The sequence below is a fragment of the Petaurus breviceps genome, unplaced genomic scaffold, assembly GCF_028583685.1.
Source record: "Petaurus breviceps papuanus isolate PSGF00001 unplaced genomic scaffold, PetGlider_PUasm1.0 90804, whole genome shotgun sequence".
Taxonomy (NCBI): domain Eukaryota; kingdom Metazoa; phylum Chordata; class Mammalia; order Diprotodontia; family Petauridae; genus Petaurus; species Petaurus breviceps.
In genome coordinates this window covers 3,027,389-3,049,006 of record NW_027187348.1, presented here as the reverse complement: position 1 = coordinate 3,049,006, position 21,618 = coordinate 3,027,389, and the positions used below count along the sequence as shown (strand labels likewise).

Here is a 21,618-nt window from a genome sequence, read left to right as displayed (position 1 = left end):
CTCTCTCTCTCTCTCTCTCTCTCTCTCTCTCTCTCTCTCTCCCTCCCTCCCCTTCTCCCTCTCTCTCTCTGCCTCTGTCTGTCTCTCTGTCTCTGTCTCTGCCTCTCTCTCTCTCTGTCTCCCTCCCCTCTGTCTGTCTGTCTCTTCCACCCACCCCCCACTTTGGTACCTAAGGGATCCTTTTCTGTCTCAGTTCAATCCCTTTAGTTCAGTTCCAAATTGCACTCCTTACTGTCACCTGAACTTTCTTCCTTTAATTCTCTACTAGAAAGTGTGGCATACTGGAAAGGGTCTTGAATTTGTAATCAAAGGACCTGGGCTTCACTGAAAGTTGAAGGAAAACACAGGAGCTATCTAGTTCAACCCATGCATTTTACAAATGAAGAAATCAAGCTCTAGAAATCCTAAGTGACTTGCCCAAGGTCACAAAGGGAGCAAGGAGCAAAGCCAGGATTCTAACGCAGATCTTCTGCTTCCAAAGTAGAAGCTCTTTCCACCTTACCACAATGGTACCAATCTTGGCTCTGAAAAGTACCACGTATGGTATCCTGGCCAAACTATTTCACTTCTCAACACCTGCTTTATCATCTCTAAAAAGGGAGGGACTGTAGGGGAAAGAGAGTGAGTGGCAGTGTAAAACCAGAAGATATCAAAATCTATAATCCTAACATTCCTAACAAGAGCTCCACTCTTTTTTTTTTTTAAGTAATTGGGGTTAAGTAGCTTGTTCAAGGTTACATGTCCAGGTGTTTCTGGGTGGGTGCTAAGTGTCTGAGCCCGGATTCGATCCCCCAGATCATCTCGACACTGGGGCTGGCGCTACCTGGCTGCCCCAGGAGCTCCACTCTTGAGAAGTTCACAGGTTTTTCCCCATAGGACTTACAACCTAATAGCTTCTCCAAAAGTTCCAAATCTCTTCATAATCTCCCCCACCACCAGTTTTTCCTTAGGAATCACTTTTAAACTTTAAAACTGACATTTAAGATTTCTGTTTCTAGCCTTAGTGTTACCTTCTCCTTTACAGTCCTGGAATTTTGAAATCCCACATTTTTATTTTATTACATACACCTAGGCCTATCTGCTGTCCTCTACCAATCCACAGTGATCTGGAGCGTGGGGTGGGGGGGGGGGGGAGATTTCCTTTTCAATAAGCTAGTCTCTTTCCCGCATAGTTCTACTAGAAATTATTTTTTTTAAGGAAAAAAAAAAGAGAGAGGGAGCAGTAAGCTTTAAACATTCCCAGTTTATCCCTCTACTCCTCAGGTTTACACAACCTCTATCTTATTGCCCTTGTCTGCAAGCCAGATTTGGGAGATAATTACATCAGCTTGCCTTTCTGAGAATGCATAGCTGTCTTTTTAATCTAATTGAACAACTGGAGATAAATCATCCTGAAAGGTCCCGATTTTCTGGAGCCAAAAGCCTACATGAGCAATGGCATGATCAATTAAACTCCTCCAGCCAGGCCGAGAGCAGTGACTGTTTATGTGAAGTGATGGAGACCATGCCCCTAGACATATTCTCTCAGTGCCCCTCCACAGGATAGACAGGAAAAAAAAAGACTGGCCTTGGCCACACCCAGCCAAGTCAGCAAGTGCACTGGAAATAAAAGGGCATGGGTTAAGACAAAGGCTTTCATACTCAAGGGACTATTTCCAATGGAGAACTTGATAGAACCACATCAGATGGGGAGGCACAAGGGACCACTGAAAAGTACAAAGGATGAGGGGTCCTGTGAGCCTTTACCACCTGAGCAGACCCTGAGGGAATCAATGGAAGAAGATAAAGGTGTAATGAGATTCCCCTGAAGGTAAATCTCAGAGGTCCCTACAGAATGATGGAAAGAATATGGGACAAGGAACTCAGAAGACTTGGTTTCTGCTACTGGGTGACAATGAGCTAGTCATTCCCACCCATTTGGGCTTCAGATTTATCATCCACAAAATGAGAATGAGGAGGTGGCATATGAAAAAAAGTTAATCAATCAACCAACAAGGATTTATTAAGTGCCCACTACCTGCCAACCCATCAATTTGGTAAAAATCATTAAAGGTAACACAATTTAATATTGGTGGAATAGTAAAGAAACAGGTTTCAAATCACTAATAATAAAGGACTTAAAAGTTAAAACAACTCTGATCTCACCTCACAGTTACCAAACTGATAAAAATGATAAAAGGCAAAACAGTCAATGTTGGAGGGTCTCTGGGAAGTCAGTCATACATTCCTAACTGGGACATCTATGAATTGGTCAGACTCTTCTGGAAAACAATCTGGAATTATTTGAGAAAAGTTACACACTTTGAGCCCAGTTATGCCCCTAATCAGTATATACCTCAGACAAACTAGAGACAAAAATTAAGGTCCCATATACACCAAAATGTTCAGAGTAGCCCTTTTTGGGTAGAAGAATTTTAGGACAAAGTGGGATGGTTTAATAAATGGTGGCACATGAATTTGTTATGCCATAAGAAATAAATGGGAGGAATTTAAAGAAATTTGGAAAGACATAATCTGAATGCATGGACTAAGAGAACAATATCTACAATGACCACAACAATGTAAATTAAAAGCTACTAAAAAGTAGCTGAACTCATAGTAAATTCAATGACCACTATCAATTGAAGAAAACAAATGATAAAAGGTTTCTCTGATCTACTTAGTATGGAGGAAGGTGAGTGGTTGAGGAGGTAGACTACAGATGATGAATGTGGCATTCAGTGTCAGACATATTAGGTCTTGTTTGGTTGGTTTTCTTTATTACAGGGTAGGAAATGAAGGGCATTTCAGGAAATGGCTGTGATAGAAAGGAAAATCCCATTCAAAAGATCCACAAAATGAATAAAATGTCAGTGAATTAATTTACCAAAGCATACACAATACCAGTATAAATAAAATTACAAAAAAGCAAAGGTTCTTAATGTGGGGGCCCATGAACTTGTTCTTTTTTTTTAATCTGCAAATTGTTCTTCAATATAATTGGGTTTCTTTGTAATTCTATGCATTTGAATTTTAAAATATCATTCTGAGAAGAAGCCCATAGACTTTACTAGACTGCCAAAGGGATCCATGTCACAGTAATGGGTTAAGAATTTCTACATTAAAGAAATAAATAACAATTTAGGTAACTGGATAAATATTCAGTGCTCATGGCTAGGCCATGCCAATATAATTAAAATGATAATACTATGTAAATTAGTTTATAGATTTATGAAACAACATACCAAAGATACACTCTATACAGGTGGACAAAGTAATAACAAAATTTATCTTGAACAACAAAAGATCTACAATGTCAAGGCAAATAAGTTTTAAAAGGTAGAAAGTATGGGGGAATAGCATTTCCATATTTAAAATTACGTTAAAATCATTAGATACTGTTAAAAAAGAGAAAAAAAGACTAGACAAGGAAGAATAAGAGCTCAATTACCTATTGTTTTGATCAATCCAAAAACTTAAATTACCTAAGAAAACACTTATTACTTAATAAGAAAAAAAGAAAGCAGTCTAGTAGAAATTAGATTTAGTTCAACAGTTTACACCATTGAAATATAGCAATTGGGTAAAAACCAACACTTCACACAACATACCAAAATAAGCTCCAACTTAGATATAGTCATATTATAAATAAATTGGAGAGCAGGGAAGAAATTACCTTTCAGATAAGAGGAGAGTTCATGAAAAACAAAGGATAGAAAGGATCAAGGAGATAAAATGGACAGTTTTGATTACATCAAATTCAAAGTTTTCACATAAACTAAGGCAAGGCAGTTAAAATTAGAAGGTAAAACATTAACTGGAGGGGGAAAAAAAACATGCAGTCTGTTTCTCTGATAAAGGTCTTATTTCCAAGACATATAGATATAGATATAAATATAGATGGAATTATTCAAATATGGGGAATTCACAGAAATTTGTTAAGACATATGATTTGAATGCATGGACTAAGAGAACAATATATATAATGACTACAATAATGTAAATTAAAAGCTACTAAAAAGCAGCTGAACTCTTAGTAAATTCAAATTATTGTCTGTCCAATGAAAACAGATGATAAAACACTCTTTGTTCTAATTAGCAAGGAGGAAGGGGAGTGGTTGAGGAGGCAGACTACAGATACTGAATGTGGCATACAGTGACAGACATGTATTAGGTCTTGTTTGATTGGTTTTATTTATTTCAGGACAGGGAATGAAGGTCATATTAGGAAATGACCATAATAAAAAGGTAAATCCCAAAATATCCACATTGAGTTTACAGATAAAACTAGGAGCCACTTTTTTGCTTTTTTTGTATTGTTTGTTTTGGAAGGCAATTGGGGTTAAGTGACTTGCCCAAGGTCACATGGCTAGGTTTTTTTTTTTAATGTGTTAAGTGTCAGAGGCCGGATTTGAACTCAGGTCCTCCTGAATCCAGGGCCAGTGCTCTACTCACTGTGCCACCTAGCCGCCCCCAAGAGCCACTTTTTTGAAAAAAAAAAATTAAAATAAACCACTAGCTAATTTGATTTTAAAAAGAAAAAATGAAACCAAATTACCAATATCATATATGAAATAGGGTAAATAACAACAAATAAAGAAGAAATAAAGGATATTTTTAGAAACTTTTGCCCAATTATATGACAGAAAATTGACACTTCAAATGAAATGGGTGAATATTTGCAAAATATATAAAATACAAAAATATGGGGGAAAGGGATCCTATCAAACTCTGTCTTTAATACAAATGTGGTCTTGATACCTAAACCTAGAAGTCAAAATAAAGAAAACAAGACTAACATTTCTAATGAACATCAACAAGAAATTGTTAAACAGAATATTAGCAAAGTGACTCCAGCAACATATTACAAAGATTTTAAACTATGACCACACAGAAATCCACCGTTGATTCAATATTAGTAAAACTATGCAGAAAAGGCTTTTGAAAACATACAGTACTCATTTCTGTTTAAAAAAACCACACACACACACTAGAAAACATAAGAATAAATATCCCATTTCTTAATATAATACGTAGTAGTATATACCTAAAACCAAGAATCAGCACTATTTAATAGGCATAAACTAGAGGCCTTATCAATAAGATCAATGGTAAAGCAAGGAGGTCCATTATCACCATTATTTGATAAAGCACTCAAAATGCTAACTAAAGCAATAAGACAAGGAAAAGAAACTAAGGAAATAAACCATCCCCATTTGATAAATAACCAAAGGATATAAAGTTTTCTAAGGAAGAAATCTAAGCTATCACAAACGAAATAAAAATGCTTCAAATAACTAACAATTTATGAAATGCAAACTAAAGCAACTAAGATGGGCCAAGTGGACAACAAAGGAAAATGGTGGAGCAGTGAAATCAGTCTGGCCATCCTAGAAAGCAATTTGGAACTATGACCAAAAACTTATTAAACTGTACATGCCCTTTGCTCCAGTGATACTAACTAGGCTACTGATACTAGGCCTCTATCCCTAAAAGATCAAAGAAAGAGAAAAAGGTTCTATATGTACAAAAATATTTATAGAAGCTGACTGGAAGCCATCAATTGGGGGAAAAGCTAAACAAATTAACAGTATAAGAATGTGATGTAATAACACCATAAGATATACAGAAGGACATTTTTGGAGAAATCTAAGAAGATTTATATGAACTTATATAAAGTGAAGTGAACAGAACATTTATTCACATTTATTCAATAACCATAAAGTAAGGAAAAACAACTTGGAATGACCTAAGAACTCTAATCAATGCAACCATCCACAATTCCAGAGAACTGTGATGAAGCATGCTACCTAACTCCTGAAAGACAGGATGATTCAAGATAGAGAATGAAATTTATATATTTGGGCATAACCAATGCAAGAATTTGTTTTGCTAGAAGATATGTGTTACCAAAGTTCTGTTTGGCTTTTTCACATGAGAGAGGATGGGGAGGAGGGAAGGACAAGGAGACTGGAAACAGGGTTCCCAAAAAATGAGGAGAGAAAAGAAGGAAGGCAAGAAGGAATCAGAGACAATCAGGACAGCTTTGAAAGTTATGTGATTAATTTATTTGATACTTAAAAAAGAAAAGCAAGCTCTGTATAACAGCAATTCACAGTTCCACAGGTGATCCAATTTCTTTAGTCTTATCTGATGTCTAAATTCAAAATTAAAAAAAAATAAAAGTAAACAAAGGCATCAGTAAAAAAGTTTAAAGGATCATACTGTTATAAAATGAGAGCAGAGGTCATCTAGACCCACTCTCTACATTTACAAATGAAGAAACTGAGGCCAATAAGGAATTGACTTGACCAAGGTCACATAGATTGTTAAGGACTAGGATACCAACCCAGCTCCTTTTGACTCTAAATCCAGCACTCTTTTCACTATACCAAAATGCTTCCAAACGAGCTCTGAGGTCCCTTTTGGCATCAACATCTTATGATTCCATATGTGCACTGGACACTCCAGCATGTCCAAAACTGGGATGAGATAAAACAAGCAGAGGAAAGAGAACTGGATTTGGGAGTTAGAAGAATTGACCTGCAGCCAAACCTGTTTCTAGGCTTTACTTTTCTCCTCTTAAATGACAGCCCTGGGATAACTAAAGGCTAAAGTGACTTCTAGCACTAACACTAAAGGCGGTCTCTATCTCTATGTGTCTCTCTCCCTCCCTCTCCATCTCTGTCTCTCCTCTCTCTTTCCCTCTCTCCTTCCCTCTCCATCTGTCTCTCCTCTTTGTCTCTCTCTCTCCCTCCCTCCTTCCCCCCTGTCTCTCATCTCTGTGTCTCTGTCTCTCCCTCCAGGTCTCTCTCCCTCCTTTTCTCTGTCTTTATCTCAGTCTCTCCGTTTCTGTGTATATCTGTCTCTTCCTCTTTTTCTATGCCATCTGACTCTGTCTCTGTCACACACACACACACACACACACACACACACACACACACACACACACTCTGAGGCTATAAAGACTGGGGTTTTCCAGACCTAAGATCTTCCTTTCCCTCTATCCTTTGTTTGTGATGGAAACAAGGGCAGTATTTACTGTTACTATGACTTCAAGGCAGGGATGCTTTCTCTCCCTGGTGAGGGATAAGTCACCTTTCCTCTGGGAAGAGGAGGAAGAAGTGAAACAAACAGGCAGGATGAAAGTCCACCTGCGTTACACACTCATCAAACCAAGAAAGTCATATTTCCCAGCAACTGGCCAGTGATGACATGGCTGGCTCCTGTCACTATTACTAACAACAACCAAATGGATTATCAGAACACTGATTATTTTAAGTGCCCTTTTAAGCCAACAGCAAGGAAGTAGATTCCAGATAGTAGCAGCAGTTAGGTGGCACAATGGATAGCATGCTGGGCCCGGAGTCAGGAAGACAGGTTCAAATCTACCCTTAGACACTATCTGCGTGAGCTTGGGCAAGTCATGTGAATGCTTTTTTGCCTCAGTTTCCCCATCTGCAAAATGGGGATAATAACACTGCCTACCTCCTCAATTTGTTCTGAGGATAAAATGAGACAACTTTTATAAAGAGCTTTACAAACCTCGAAGCACTATATTAAGCCTAACTAGCAGAAATGGGGAAACTGAGGCTCCAAGCAGATAAGTCATTTAGCAGATGAACTTAACAGCCCAGGTACCTGTCTCCCATCTTGCCCAAGAGCCGACTGCATTTTTCTATCTCCCAGGGCAGTTGTGAGGATTGAATATGAGAGAAGAATTGTAAAGTGCTTATTAGCACAGTGCTTGGCACACAGTAAGGACTACATAAAGGCTAGCTATTACTATTCTCAGCCAGTCCAAGGCTAAACAGCAGTCCATGCCATTTCTTCATTGAAGGCCCAAGGTCCACAGGTCGATATGCCAATGAATTAGGTCAAAATTAACTGCAGCTCATTTCAGTCCAAGGGAAATTGATTTCTGCATCTACGTGGCCAGAATGAATATGTATTCTGCCAACGTATATCTGTCCTTATGCTTGTCCACCAAGGGCAGCAGTCTTTCCCTACCCCAGCAATCCACATTTCTTTCCACCCAAACTCTAATCTCAAATGTTCCATGATAAATTTTTAAAAAATCTTTTGTTTTCCACTAAACACAAATCTTGATTTCCCTTTCAAAATAAAGAGGAAGAGCCATTTTTTTTAAAGCAAGGTCCTTATACTAGCCTACCTTTTATTGATTTTTATGAAATCAATTTTCAATTGCTTCTGTGGATTATTTTAAATAATTCCAATTTTAAAACCCAAACCAGAATTTTCCACTACATTCACTGTATCTTCCATATCAGCCGGCAGGTTTTTAAGGAAAGCAAATTTATTTTAATATTAACATAAGCAACACAAAATTAGGAAGGTAAATCCACTCCTCTCAAGATCAGATTCATTCCAAATATATATTATTTTTAAAAATTATCTGCTATTTAAGTTGTTTGTGCTCCTAGGCTCACTATGTCCTTTAGTGTAGATAATAATTAACTGCCTTTTGTGTGCAAAAATGACAACACTGGTAATGAATGCTATCTCTAAGTGACTAAGTGTAGCCTTAAGACCCTCCCACAAAGCCCTTAACACAGACAAAACTTTGTTTTGTAGCCATCATTATCTACGATCCAAATCATGGTTTCTCATTCTTGGATGCCAGATCTTAATTACAAGCATGCTGTTAACCTCATTTTACCAAGAAGGAAAACCTCATAGCACAAGTTAAATGAGAAGTTAATATAATACACACACGTGTGTATACATATATGTAAAGATACATTCATGTATATACATATATACACATCTACATACATCATTATTTCAATCCATAGGATTATGAGACTCAAGTTAGAATCATGATGGACTCCATGAACCTGATCCATTTATTCTGATGTTTTTTACTCAGCTTGGACCTGCTTCCATTGGGAGAATTATATATTCTGCTCCCTTAGCCTTCGTCCAAATTTCTCCATTTCTGCTGTTGGACCACTATCTTTCCAGGCATCCATGTTCAACACCATGGAGTCGTTCCTATATATTCTTGGATGCTTACTCTTCCTCAACTGCTACATCCTATTAGCTGAAAAGTCTTCTCAATTCTTTCACCATCACATCTCTAGCTTCTCACCCTTTCTCTCCAGTGATACAGCTTCTAATTCAAGGCCTCATCACCTGGCCTCAACTACTACAATAGTCTCCTAATTGGTCTCCAATCTATTATCCTCACAGCTGCTAAAATGATATTCCTATAAACAGAGATCTATGTCACCACCACCTTCTTTCAAGAATCTCCAGTGGCTCCCTAAATACAAAATCCTTAAGCCTCCACATTCTGGCTCCCACCTATTTTTCCAGGTTTATTTCATGTTATTTCTCATCACACACTCTCCACCCAGTCTACACACGGCCTGCTAGCTACTCCTCACACTATAAATCCCATCTCCCACCTCCATGACTTTGTACAACTGTAACAATAGGTCTGGACTCAGAGGACCTGACTCTCCCACCTGTCACCTCTGTGTTCTTGGGTAAATCATTTCCTCTCTCTGGGCCTCAGTTTCCTCCTTCATAAAAATGAAGGGACTGGATTTGATTTTAAGGTCACTCCCATCTCTAAATCTATCCTCTGACCCTATGATCCCACATCTGAAATGCCCTCCCTTCTCACCACTGCCTCCTCAAAACCACCCACACTTTCCTCTAAGCATCACACCCTCCAGAGCCTCCTTTCCAAGGCCTTTCCTGCTTTTCCCAGTCATTTTTCTTTTTGAAATTACTTTATATCATTTTGTATTTTCTTACATATGTACATGTTGTTGCAGCCATTCCCAGAGAGAACACAAACTGCTTGAGGGCTATGATACAGACTGTTTTGTTTGGATCTCTGAAATCTCAACCCCTAGCACAGAGCCTTCTACAGAGCAATCGCTTAAAAAATATTTATTCAATTGAAAATTATGAGGAGATGGGCTTTTTTCCAGAACAAGAACCTCTTTCTCTTTGGAGCTTCAGATACTCTCTTAGTGATGTGGGAATAATTTTGCACACAACAGACCATGAACAGCGATCTATGAACGATTATCAGAGATGGAAGGGGGTCTCAGAGATCATCTCACTCCAAACCCATCATTTTTGTGCCTAATTGTTGAGTACCAGGACTTCCCACTCATGTGACTCCATGAAACTATGGGTAAGAACTCACTGATTACTCGCAAACATGAAGCCAATATTTATATTCTGACACTACATGGAGTTGACTCCATCATTTCATGATATTGGAGGCAAGGATAACTGAAATCCATTAATAGCATAAAACAGTTTTGGACCTGGGTTCAAATCTCAGACCTGTCCCTTACTATTTGTATGACCTAGGGCAAGTCATTTAACCTTGGTGTATTTGTTTCCTCAACTATAAAATGAGAGCTAATGACAGCACTGACCTCCCAGGATTGCTTCGAGGCTTAAACCCTAAAATAGCCACGAGTTAGGTAGCTGCTGGGGGGCTAGAATGGAAGTAAGAGAAAACAGGACAATCTGCCCACAGGAGGTCTGATAGAGGGCTAGACAAAAGGAACTCTAAGCCCCCACCCCCACCCCCGACTCTAAGATTCTCTGATTCTACTCCTTACCCCTCAAACAATTTTCACAGCAAAGACCTATGTTCTTCAAAAATCACATATAAACAGGTTACCTACATATTCATGATATTCTTCACTCTCATAGAAACCTCAATACACTGGCTTCTCCACCTCGTTTGGGAACACACAGGTTGGGCATCCTAGTTTTAGATTCAACCTCTCATTCTTTCCCCAGGAACTTGTATCAGGCAAAAATCAAGGGAAACTAGACCGAAGGCCAAACAGCATTCCACCCCAAGAGGCCTTCCTTTGTTTGGGAGCCCTGTACTGTAACTGACACCTTATTTTCAGCCTCAAAACAAGACACTGAATCCTACCCACCCTCTGAGAAGCAGAGCCTACATATGAAGAGAGAGTCTGTTACAAGAAAAATAAACCTGCAGTTATACTTGGGCATTCTAAAACACCTTCCTCAAAATAAACTAGTAACACAAAACTAAACTCAAGTTGGCAGCCTTGGTTAAGAACTCTTATGTGTTAGAATTATAGATTTATGCTTTTTTTTAAACAGACCTGTGATTAGATCAGTGTAGGGAAATATCAGTGAGGAAACTTTTTCCACAAATACTTACTGGCATCTACTGGGAAACATAATCTTAAGAGAACTGCCTGGTGCACTGAGAGGTTAAGTAACTCAGTCAGGGTCACAAAGTCTGAGTCAGAGGCAGACCTGGAACCCAGGTCCTCTAGACTCTAAGACTAACTATCTACCACTCCAGACTGCCGTGTAAACTTAATAGTAATAATTCACATTTTTATAACACTTTAAGATTTACAAACTTTTTGCAACCGTTTGAGGTAAGAAGAACAAGTATTATCTCCATTTTATATGTGAAGAAACTGGTATTTTAAAAAAGTTAGAAACAGACCTGAGTGATATCACCACTAGGTCTATATCCCAAAGAGATCAAAAACAGAGGAAAATAACCTATAGGTATTAAAGTATTTATAGATGCTCTTTTTGTAGCGGCAAAGCCTTAGAAATTGAGGAGATATAACCATCATTTGGGGAATGGCTAAGTGAGTTATGGCATGAATGTGAAGGAATGCTATTTTGCCATATGAAATGATGAAATGGATGTTTTCAGAAAAACCTGGAAAGATATGAAGTGATAAAAAAATAAAGTGAGTAAAACCAAGAGAATAATTTCTTCTATAGTAATATTGTAGAGAAAAATCAACTTTGAAACACTTAAGAACTCTAATCAACATAATGACCAACCACAATTTCAAAGGATTTATGATGAAATAGTAAAGACTGAAGCATCTTTTCTTTTCTTCCTTTGTTTCTTCCTTTCCTTCTTTTGGGAGATGGCTGATACAGGAATTTGTTTTGCATGACTACACAAACTTTAATGGGTTTTGTTTTTCTTGCCTCCTCAATGAATGGGGGAGGGGAAGTAAAGAGGGAAAGAATTCAGAACTGAAAATAAAATAAAAATAGAATTTTTAAAGAATGGAGATGCAGATAAAATTTTTTAAAAGAAATAGGCCCATGGTAACATAGCTAGTAAAAGCTAAGACTTTGGATGCAAAACTAGGCTTCCTGATTTCAAGTTCAGTATTCTAAATATTTCTAAAAATAGCCTAGGATAAACTTGAGCTCCACCATCCCACAGGTTCACTACCTGACCGTCCTTCGGACCATAAGAATCTAAAAAAACCTGGTCAAGTATTCACATGTGAAACATCCCACTTATATCACAAGGCTCCTTCCCATATCTCTAATGTATCATTCCCTGAGACCTCCCTTCTCCTGGCAATGGAATACTTATGCTCTTACCCAGATTTCCACTGAAAGGTTTCAATGAGAGAGAGGCTTTTCAATTATTAACTAAGCATCAGCCTTCTTTCAGCTTGGGTAGACTTCTGTATGCATTTTGTCTTCTAAGAAAACTCAACTACTAACCATTTCCCAATCTTCTTCTGCCTTTCCCCGACTTCCATGTTTCTTAAGTAGGCCATCTACTATGCTTAAAATGATCTCCCTGTGATCTCCCTCACATCTCTACCTAATGAAATCTTTTCCACCTTCCAAGGCCAACCAGCTCAGGTATTACCTCTTCCATAAAGATTACATCTAAATTCCCTACCTATATGATTTCTCCCTCTTCAAATCTCTCATACTACTACATTTATACTTCTCCTATGTACTTATCACATAACAGTAATAATGACCATTATTATAATTGCTAACATTTATACAGTGTTTTAAGGTTTGCAAAGCATTTTACAAATACTAACTTATTTGATCCTCACAATAAACATGGGAGGCAGGTATTTTTATTGTCAATTATAAATATTTTTATTTATTTCCCAGATGAGAAAACTGAAACTGAAGCTAAATTACTCACAGAACTAGTAAATGTCTGAGGCAGGATTTGAACTCAGTTCTTGAGGATTCTAAGTCTAGCACTTTATCCATTGTTTAGATAGACAGATAGATATAGATATATACACATATATACATGTGTGTATATAGGGGTAGGGATGGGGAGTTCATATACATTTAATACATATATACACACATTATGAATATGTTTTTATATAAATGACAACTACAGATAACTACATAAATAACTATAATATAACTATGTAATATGTAGTTATCTGTAAAGTTTTCTTATCCCTCCTCAATTAGATTCCCAATTTATTGAAGGCAATGTCAATGTCATTTCATTTTCTTCCCTTATATTCTCATTGCTATCATAAAGCACTGCACAATTTGTTGAATAGGGGCAGCTAGGTGGTGCAGTGAATAGAGCACTGGCTCTGGAGTCAGGAGAACCTGAGTTCAAATACGGCCTCAGACACTTGACACTTACTCCCTGTGTGACCTTGGGCAAGTCATTTAACTCCAATTGCCTTGCCTTTCCCCCTCAAAAAAAAAAATGCTGAATTAAGCTGAGCAGAAGTGACATCAAATTGCTTTTGAACATATTGTCACATTCTAATATTTGTCACACAAATATTCTTCTAAGAAAGTTAAGGCAAGAATTGTCTTTCCTATGTTATGAGGAAACTGAGGCCTGGACTAAAAAAAAAAGCAGCCCAAAATCACAAGAGGTCTGCAACCGGAACCCAGACCTTCTGACTCCAAATCCAGGGGCAGCCTCTTCCTAGAATGACTGATGGTCTTTCTCCTTCTTTCTTGAGCATAAAATCCCTGCAGCTGATTGTTTCAAGGTCACCCCCAGATTCTATGATTTTTCTGGGTGTTCATCAAGAGGATCCCAACTGACCAGCAGCTCCTGCAGTAACATCAGCTGGTATAAAACAATGCTGAGCATCCCTGCTTTAACTGGAGCTGCCAGAAGCCCTACTGACCTCCCTGGGAATGTCAAAAGGGCAAGCTGCTGCACATTCTCTCGGGTCTCAAGGGCCCCACCTGGCCCCTCACTGGTCCACCTCCCCCATTACTGTTCCTTCTGTGCCCAATTACACAGGCCTCCAATAAATCTCTGTACAGTTGCGGCTGTTTTTGTCTACCTTTATTGGTTGCTGTCACTTGTATTTATACGTCTAAAGCTGCATGTATCTTGGCTTCTCATTAAACTCTTAAGTTCCCACAGACAGGAAAGATCTCTTCCCATTCCTCAGTATCCCCTTCTCCTCCTCCTCCCACAGAGCCTACAAAGAGGTGCTGTATATAATGCATATTCAGAGCACTCTTGACTGACTCTAACTCCTTCAGGCTCAAAGGCAGAGGAAGGGAAACAGAGTGGATAATTATACAGCTGGTGAAAGTAATTTGAGCTTAACAATACCCCTCTGAGGCAGATGCTATTATTACCCCCATTTTACATACAAGGAAATTGAGATTTAGAGAAGTCCACGGACTTGACTAGGGTCAAACAGCTAGCAAGTTTCTGCATTGGGATTTGGACACATATATTTTACTAACTCCAAGTCAAATTAAGCTCTCTCCACTTCAACAGTCTTCCTCTAAGAGGCAGGTTGTCTCTCTATCCCTCCTTTTAGTAACCTGGAGCCCATATGGTGTACAAGATGTGATCTTGGATGGGAAAAAAAAAAAAAAACATTGCATCTTTATTTTCACTAACCTTGAGTTATCTAAAAACAAGATTCTAAGAAGGGGTCCACAGGTTTCATCAGACTGCCAAAGGGGTCTCTGACTCAAAAAAAGGTTAACAACTCCTGTTTTAGTAGCTAAAACCATACCAATCATCTCAAATGGGTTGTGAATTTGATCCTCTTCGGCAAATTCCTTCATTACCTACCAGGAAGCTCTTAGTTATCTCTAACCCAAATCCTTTATGTGCTACAGATTAAGCTCACTGTCACATTTCCTCAAGGAGAAGGAGCATAGTGATTTTGTAAGGCAGCCACAGACTAGAAAAAAACTGCCTGTTCTTGCTGTGGGATGAGATGACTATTTCCCACGATTCTTCTAGAGAGCTCACTCATTCTAGAAAGCCCAGTGATGAAAAAGCAGCTTATTAGATCACCCTCAGATGGGAGCATAATTCATTTCAGCTACTCCAGGCCCCAAAGACCTTATAAAAATCAAACCTTGGAATAAAAACTGCATCCATATCTTTAAAACAAAGGAAAACCTCTTCATCAATCTGTCGAAAGGCAACTCAGATTTGGAGGGGGTTGTTTTGTCCTTCCTTAGGAAAACTGCCCTATAATTCTTTAGTGAACCAGTCCACCAGGAAGACTCACTTTCCCCTCCCACACATCACTGACGTCAGTGTCCCTGTTCTGTGGCTGGGACTTGACTTGAGAGTCAAAAACAAACAAGTAGGGCTTCAGATGGGGGAGAAATCAGCATTCACAAGAGAAGTTAGCAATTGAGATCTGCTTCTGACAGTGCACACAGGCATGTTATATAAGAAAATACCCAAACTCTTATCCAAGGATGCAGGAAAAAATGAAACCAAATGCTCCAGTTGCACCTTATCCCAGTATGCATTTCATCATATATCAATCTATCCCAACAAGCTAAGCTACTACTACTTTATTATCAAAATGGTGCAGTCTGAGTGAGGAAGGAGTGGGAAGAGAGGAAAGTAATGGGGTTTCAGCAAAGAGGATCACAGGTTGGGAGTTGGTAGGGTCTTTGGAGGTCATTTTACACATGGAAAAGAAAATGCAGCACAGGGAGACTAAGTTAACTGCCCAACATCACACTGGTAGACAATAAATGGCAAAGTCAGGACTTGAACCCAGTTCCTCCAGTTCTAAATCTATAGCTCTTTCCCCTGTATCAAAATGCAGTCAACTCTGCTTCTGTTCATATGTGTGACCTTGGGCAAGTCACTGGATAACTCAGTCCTCAGTTTCTTTATCTTTAAAATAAAGGGATTGGACTAGACTATCTCTTAAGGTCCCTTAATGCCCTAATTCTACTTCTATAATTCTGTCAATCTCCTAGGGGAAAAGGGAGATGCAAAAAATAAAGGGCAAAGGCAGCAGTCACACACAGTCCTTCGAAGGCCCAGTCCTCTAATTGCTACTTTAAAAGGGGAAAAAAACTCATTTATAGGAAAGGTGAGTGCTACCACCTCCACTGCCTCCTCTTTCCACCTTTGCCCACTGTCTGGTTTGCTGATGCCAATCTTAACCGCTGGAATGGGGAGTCTTATGAGACTATAAAAGACCAAATTAATTTTTTCATCTCCCATATTAACCTGTTCGCCATTCCTAACAGTGGGCTAACCATAAAAAGAAATTAACACTGCTTAGGATCTAATAAACCCATTGCTTAGCTACTAATAAATCACTCGCTGAATAATCAAATCTCCAAATTATCTCACTTCAGTCAAATTCTACAAGTAACAACGCAGGAGATTACTATGCAAACTGGTGCCTTTTCCTTTTTAAAGAAAAAGATAAAAAAGAAAAAAAATCCACCCAGATAATTAACTCTTACTTGCCACCCTCCGCGCAGAGGGCCAAGCTCTGGGGCCCCCACCTTGATGGTGGATGCAAGTTAAGTAAGTGCCCCGCACGTCCTCCTTCACCCGGGGCTCGTGGGGGTGTACTGGCACTGCGGGGTGCTGGCTTCCCACGCCCACTGCCACGGGCTGAGGCGAACCCCTATTTTATCCAGGTGCAGGATCAGGCGCATCCCCGGGGTCCGCAGGCAGCAGGACCAGTTGCACAGGGCGATTCTCTGTGCAAAAGCAAGGGAACAGGGAGGACATCCTCAGGGGTACCTGGGATGCATCTGCCCCGAAAGGATAAGCGAACAAGGAAATGTCACCGCGAGTAGCCCCGGGGCGTGCGGAGGGCCGGCGCCTATACTCACCTGTCCGTACACCTTCACAGGCTCGGGCTGATGGGCAGCGGCGCTGCGCTTGGTCCGCGGCGGCGGCCGCAGCTCCCCGGCTGCCCGGCTCGCGCCCCCGGCGGCATCCCCAGAGCCGCCGCCTCCGCTGCGCCCGGGCAGCCCCAGCTGGCCCGCGCCGCCCTGCAGCACGAAGAAGCCCCGCTCCTGGGGCAGCGCAGCCCAGCCCCCGGCCGAATGCAGGCTCCGGGTCTCGGCCGGAGCCCAGGGGGGCAAGAGCGCGACGAGGGCGAAGAGGAGAGGGAGCCGCGGCTCCCCGCAGCTGCTCCCCGTCGCCATGTTCCGGCGCTCGCTGGCGCAGGTGGCGCCGCCGCCAGGAGAGAATGTGCAACGAACTGGAGGCCCCGCGAGCGGGCGGGCGGGAGGCGAAACGGCGGCGGCGGCGGCAGCGGCCGCCCGCTGCTCCTCCCCCGCCTGCGCGGCCGCGGCCCCGGCTCCGGCTCCAGCTCCGGCGCGGCCTCGGCGCGCTCCCGGGGCCGCTCTGAGCGGCTTTGTCACGTGTGAGACACACCGCACCCCCCCCATCCATCTTCTTCTCCTCCCTCCACCCCCCCCAAAACAGAGAAGGCAACCAGTGTCCCCCTGCGCGCACACATCTCCATTGTGTGCACGGCTGAGCTTGGCTATGCGACTGACCCCAGCCCTAGGTAATAGCCGCGGGGTCCCCAGCCTTGGGGGGCTGGGTCTTTCAATAACACCCCACCGCCGACCCCTTACATGTCAGCATTCTGAGCTGAGGAACAAAACAAAGCAATTCCCACGTGCCCATGTGAGTGGAGTGAGTATGCAGCCTTGGCGCTCCAAGCTTTTGCTTTGCAAGTTTTAAGCCCTCGAACCCCATTTCTTTTAGGCAAAAGAGATATACTGGATAAACTGTGGTCCTTCTTGGCCTGTTGATGGTCTCAGAGCACTGAAAGTTCCGTAATGATGAAAAATAATGGTCTAGCCTACCCATGACCTATCCCACACCACAAGCACAGGGCATGTAAGGTGATAGCTGGGCTGCTGCCTGAATGTTCACACATAACATAGGTGTTGGGAAAACATACGCAACTGAAAACTGATCTGTACAAAGGCATACTCACACAAATGAGCCCTACACATAACAAAGAGGGACAGGTACACGTGTGACTTCTTTATTTACCCCCCTCTGGGCACTTCCTCCTGCCAGGCTTTGTTTAACCAGGTTTACCTGGGTACCTCGTCAGTCCAGTTCAGAAATGTATCCTTCAGCTCAGTTGCTAATGCCTCTCCTCAATCTAGTGATAAAGCCCACCTTATATCTAGACTAATAACATGACTGTAACCCTCTGTGAGATACTGTATTTTTAGGTGTTTTTAGCTGTATTTCACAGATGAGGAAACTGAGGTTTTGCCCATGGTCACAAACTATTGTCAGAGGTAGGATTCAAATGCAGGTCCCTCCTGACTCAAGGTCTAATGATCTTTCCCTTCCAACTCATTGTTTCTTAGGAACACTGACTCTCATAGAATGCAGTTTGGCACAGTAGAAAAGAGCCCTGGATTTAGAATCAGAGGCACTGAGTTCAAATCCCAGAGCTGTCATATATATAGGCCTATGTAACTCTGGGCAAGTCACCATCTGTTTCATCATCCAGGTCTAACTACTGTATAATTCTATGACTCTTTCCTCAGCCCAAGAAATTTTTGAGCAGAGGGTAATTTCATTCAATAAACATTTATTAAATACCTACTCACTATGCTGGGTCACAGAGGACATAATAAAAAGCTCAGATAAAGCATAATCCCTGCCCTCATTAAACTTAGAGTCACCTAAACAAATAACTATTACGCATAGCATCACAATGACAAATCTTATCTCAAGGCACATAACAGTGTTATTGGGAGAGTTTTATTAAAGAAGTAGGAAAATCTGAGGGATAAACCATAAGTAGTCTAGTTTGGCCAATACAATGTGGTTCATGATGGGAGATAATACGAGATGATCTGGAAAAGATGTAGGAGGCATAATGTGAAAGACTAATTAAATTGACTGATTAATAAATGAAATTAAGACTAAATTAAGAAACAGAATTCTGATTTTAAAAATTTGAAAGGAAGTAGGGAGCCAATGAAGATATTATAGCTGAGGAGTAATAAGCAAAACTACATATAAAGGAAGATTAATCTGGCCGTGATGAGAATAGATTACCACAGGGTCAGAAGAGAGATGAGATTTGCACAGTGCCTAGAAAAGCAGAAGTAGCAACCAGGAATAATAGAAGTATCAACAGAAAAAGCAACAGTTTAGTGGAACTGATTAAGTGGCCTCCTGGGAAGTGTCAGTGAATCAAATGTAAAGCCTTATATTTGGGCTCAAAAAATCAGTTTTACTAGTACAATGGGAGACAGATAATCACTTGGTCTTTAAGAGAAATGGAGGTTTAATGGAGTGCAAGTTCACAGTGAGTCAACGGGTGTAATTGGGTAGCCATAAAGCAGATTCAGTCTACATTTAAAAGAGGCATAATGCCCAGAAGTAGGCACAGGCCTTCTGTACCCTGCCCTGGTCAAACCATATCTCCAGTGTTGTGTTCATTTCGGGGCACCACATTTGAGAATGGACATTAACAAGCTGAAGAAAGTGCAGGGGAAGGTAAACAGGATAAAGAAAATCTATATGCAGACCTATTGAAAGAAAAGAAAGAAAATTTTTAGCTCAGAAAAGAAAGAATTTGGGGAGAGGGGGAAATGAGCCATGCTTACTTTCTTCAAGTGTTTGAAGGTATGTCACTTGAAAGACTGGTTAGATTTGTTCTCTTTGGTCCTAGAGGAGAGAACTAGGAGCAAGAGGTGGAAATGGCATAGAGATAAATTTGGACTTGATGGTGGGAAAATCTTTCTAGCAAATAGAGCCATCCAAAAGGGACTGACTGCAGAAGTTATCGTCTCTTTTCCCTGGGGGTCTTCAAGCAAAGACTGGATTGCCCCATACTTGGTATGTTACAGAGGGAATTATTTCTTATTTAGACAGGGGAGCACGGGGGCGGGGGGGGATGGGGGAAAGGGGCTCAGACTGATGACCTCTGAGAGTTCTGTCAACTCTAAGATTCTGTGCAGCAAGAGTCCTCTAGCCCCTTCCCACCTCCATTTAGTCCTGAAAGTCTCTTGGGAAAATAGGAGAGTTGTGACTACAAAATGAATACCCTATGGTTTCTTCTTTATTGAATCTTTTTTTGAATATGTATAAATCTGGGTGTGACTGTGCTATAAGAAATGGTGATCTAGTTATAGGAGCATAGGATTGAAGATACCAAGCCTAGTTATACTCCAGACCACTGAAGTAAATTCAAGTTATTGTTTGCAGGAAAGGATCAGTGAAACACAATCTGATAGTGGTGTTAAAAGTTGTTGGGTTTTTGTTTTTGGTTATTTGCAATATTGATGCTCCGAAGCATAGAAACCAAGTATTTGGGTGTGAATGGACACAAATCCACTGAAGTAGGTGAAGTCCTGTGCAGCTGTGCCTCCTGTCTAACCATTACCAAAGTTCTTTCTTCATTCAGTTGGACAGTGGAGAACTCTTCAGGGCTACGTGCTTCAAAATGGCCGGCAGTACTTCCCCCACCTCTCAATTTCCCTTGCTGAAGAAGCCATCATTCCCACTGGGACTGTGCTACCTTGATTCTGGCAAGGTGGCATGGTCAGTGAGAAGAGTCATGATCAAATTACAAACTGGATTATGAAATCTCTACAGACACCATCTCAGAGAGACAAGCAAACTGTTTCCCACCTTATCCTAATTCAAGGACTAGCTTGGCAAAAGAATTAGGAATGTCTGGTGTGCTAGAATGAACTTGGATCAGCAGGCAAGAGCCAAATGCTAAATTTTCAGTGTAAGCATTTACATCTTGAAAATTGGCGAACAGCTACAAATCAGGGTGTGATGTATTGTCTTATTGATTTCTGTACTTTAAAAAAGTGATGCAGAAACTGTCGGTAATGAAGAATTAAAATTAAAAGTGTGGTATGGGTACATTTCAGAGATCCAGTTCTTAAACATTTACTAGCACACCCCTGGAAGAACCCCAGATGGAGCAAGAAGTTTGCAGTTTCATATGGTGAAACTAGCTGATTGGGTGAGAACTGAATTTTATAAGGCCTTTAGCCCAGCATTAGGCACATAGTTGATACTTAACTATCTCATTAATTGGTGTTGTGATACAGTGGGAAAAGCATTGGATAGAATCAGAAGATCTAGGCCTACATCCTAGCTGGCTCCATTACTGGTTATCTCTATATTGGCCTTGGGCAAATGATTTAATTTCTCTGGGCCCCAGTTTCTTCATCTATAAAATGAGGGGATTAGAGTATGTACTCTCAGATCCCTTTCAGTTGTAAATCTGTGATCCTATGAACATGCTTAATTATCTAAGGATCTAGCCAGCAGTTTAGAAGTAAGCTTGAAATTGTGCTAATGTTCAGTGTCTAAAGGGACTAATTCTATCTATATAAGATTCAGTTTTTCTTTTCATACCTACTGATCAAATTGTCTTTTTCTCTCAAAGTTTTCTCCCTGAACCCACTGTTCTGCCACGAAAAGCTAATTCCAGATGGAGACTACCCAACATGCAGGGTTCTAAACACCAACTTCACCTCCATGTTCTGCTAGGGCCAGCTCTCATATACCACTCATGGCAACCACCAAGGCTGGCCTTAGCTGTCACCAGCCTCAGTAGA

The 21,618-nt window shown here is 40.6% G+C and overlaps 1 protein-coding gene across 1 annotated transcript in view; it reads right to left on the bottom strand.

The window, feature by feature from the left end:
- The window catches only part of SORL1 (sortilin related receptor 1), a 207,312-nt gene extending 190,058 nt beyond the window's left edge, over positions 1 to 17,254 (bottom strand). The window contains exon 1 of the mRNA XM_069070073.1: positions 16,879 to 17,254. Coding sequence (XP_068926174.1) covers positions 16,879 to 17,196 — 318 coding nt within the window. The 5' untranslated portion in view covers positions 17,197 to 17,254. The remainder of the gene's footprint in view (positions 1 to 16,878) is intronic.
- Between the last annotated feature and the right edge of the window lie 4,364 nt (positions 17,255 to 21,618).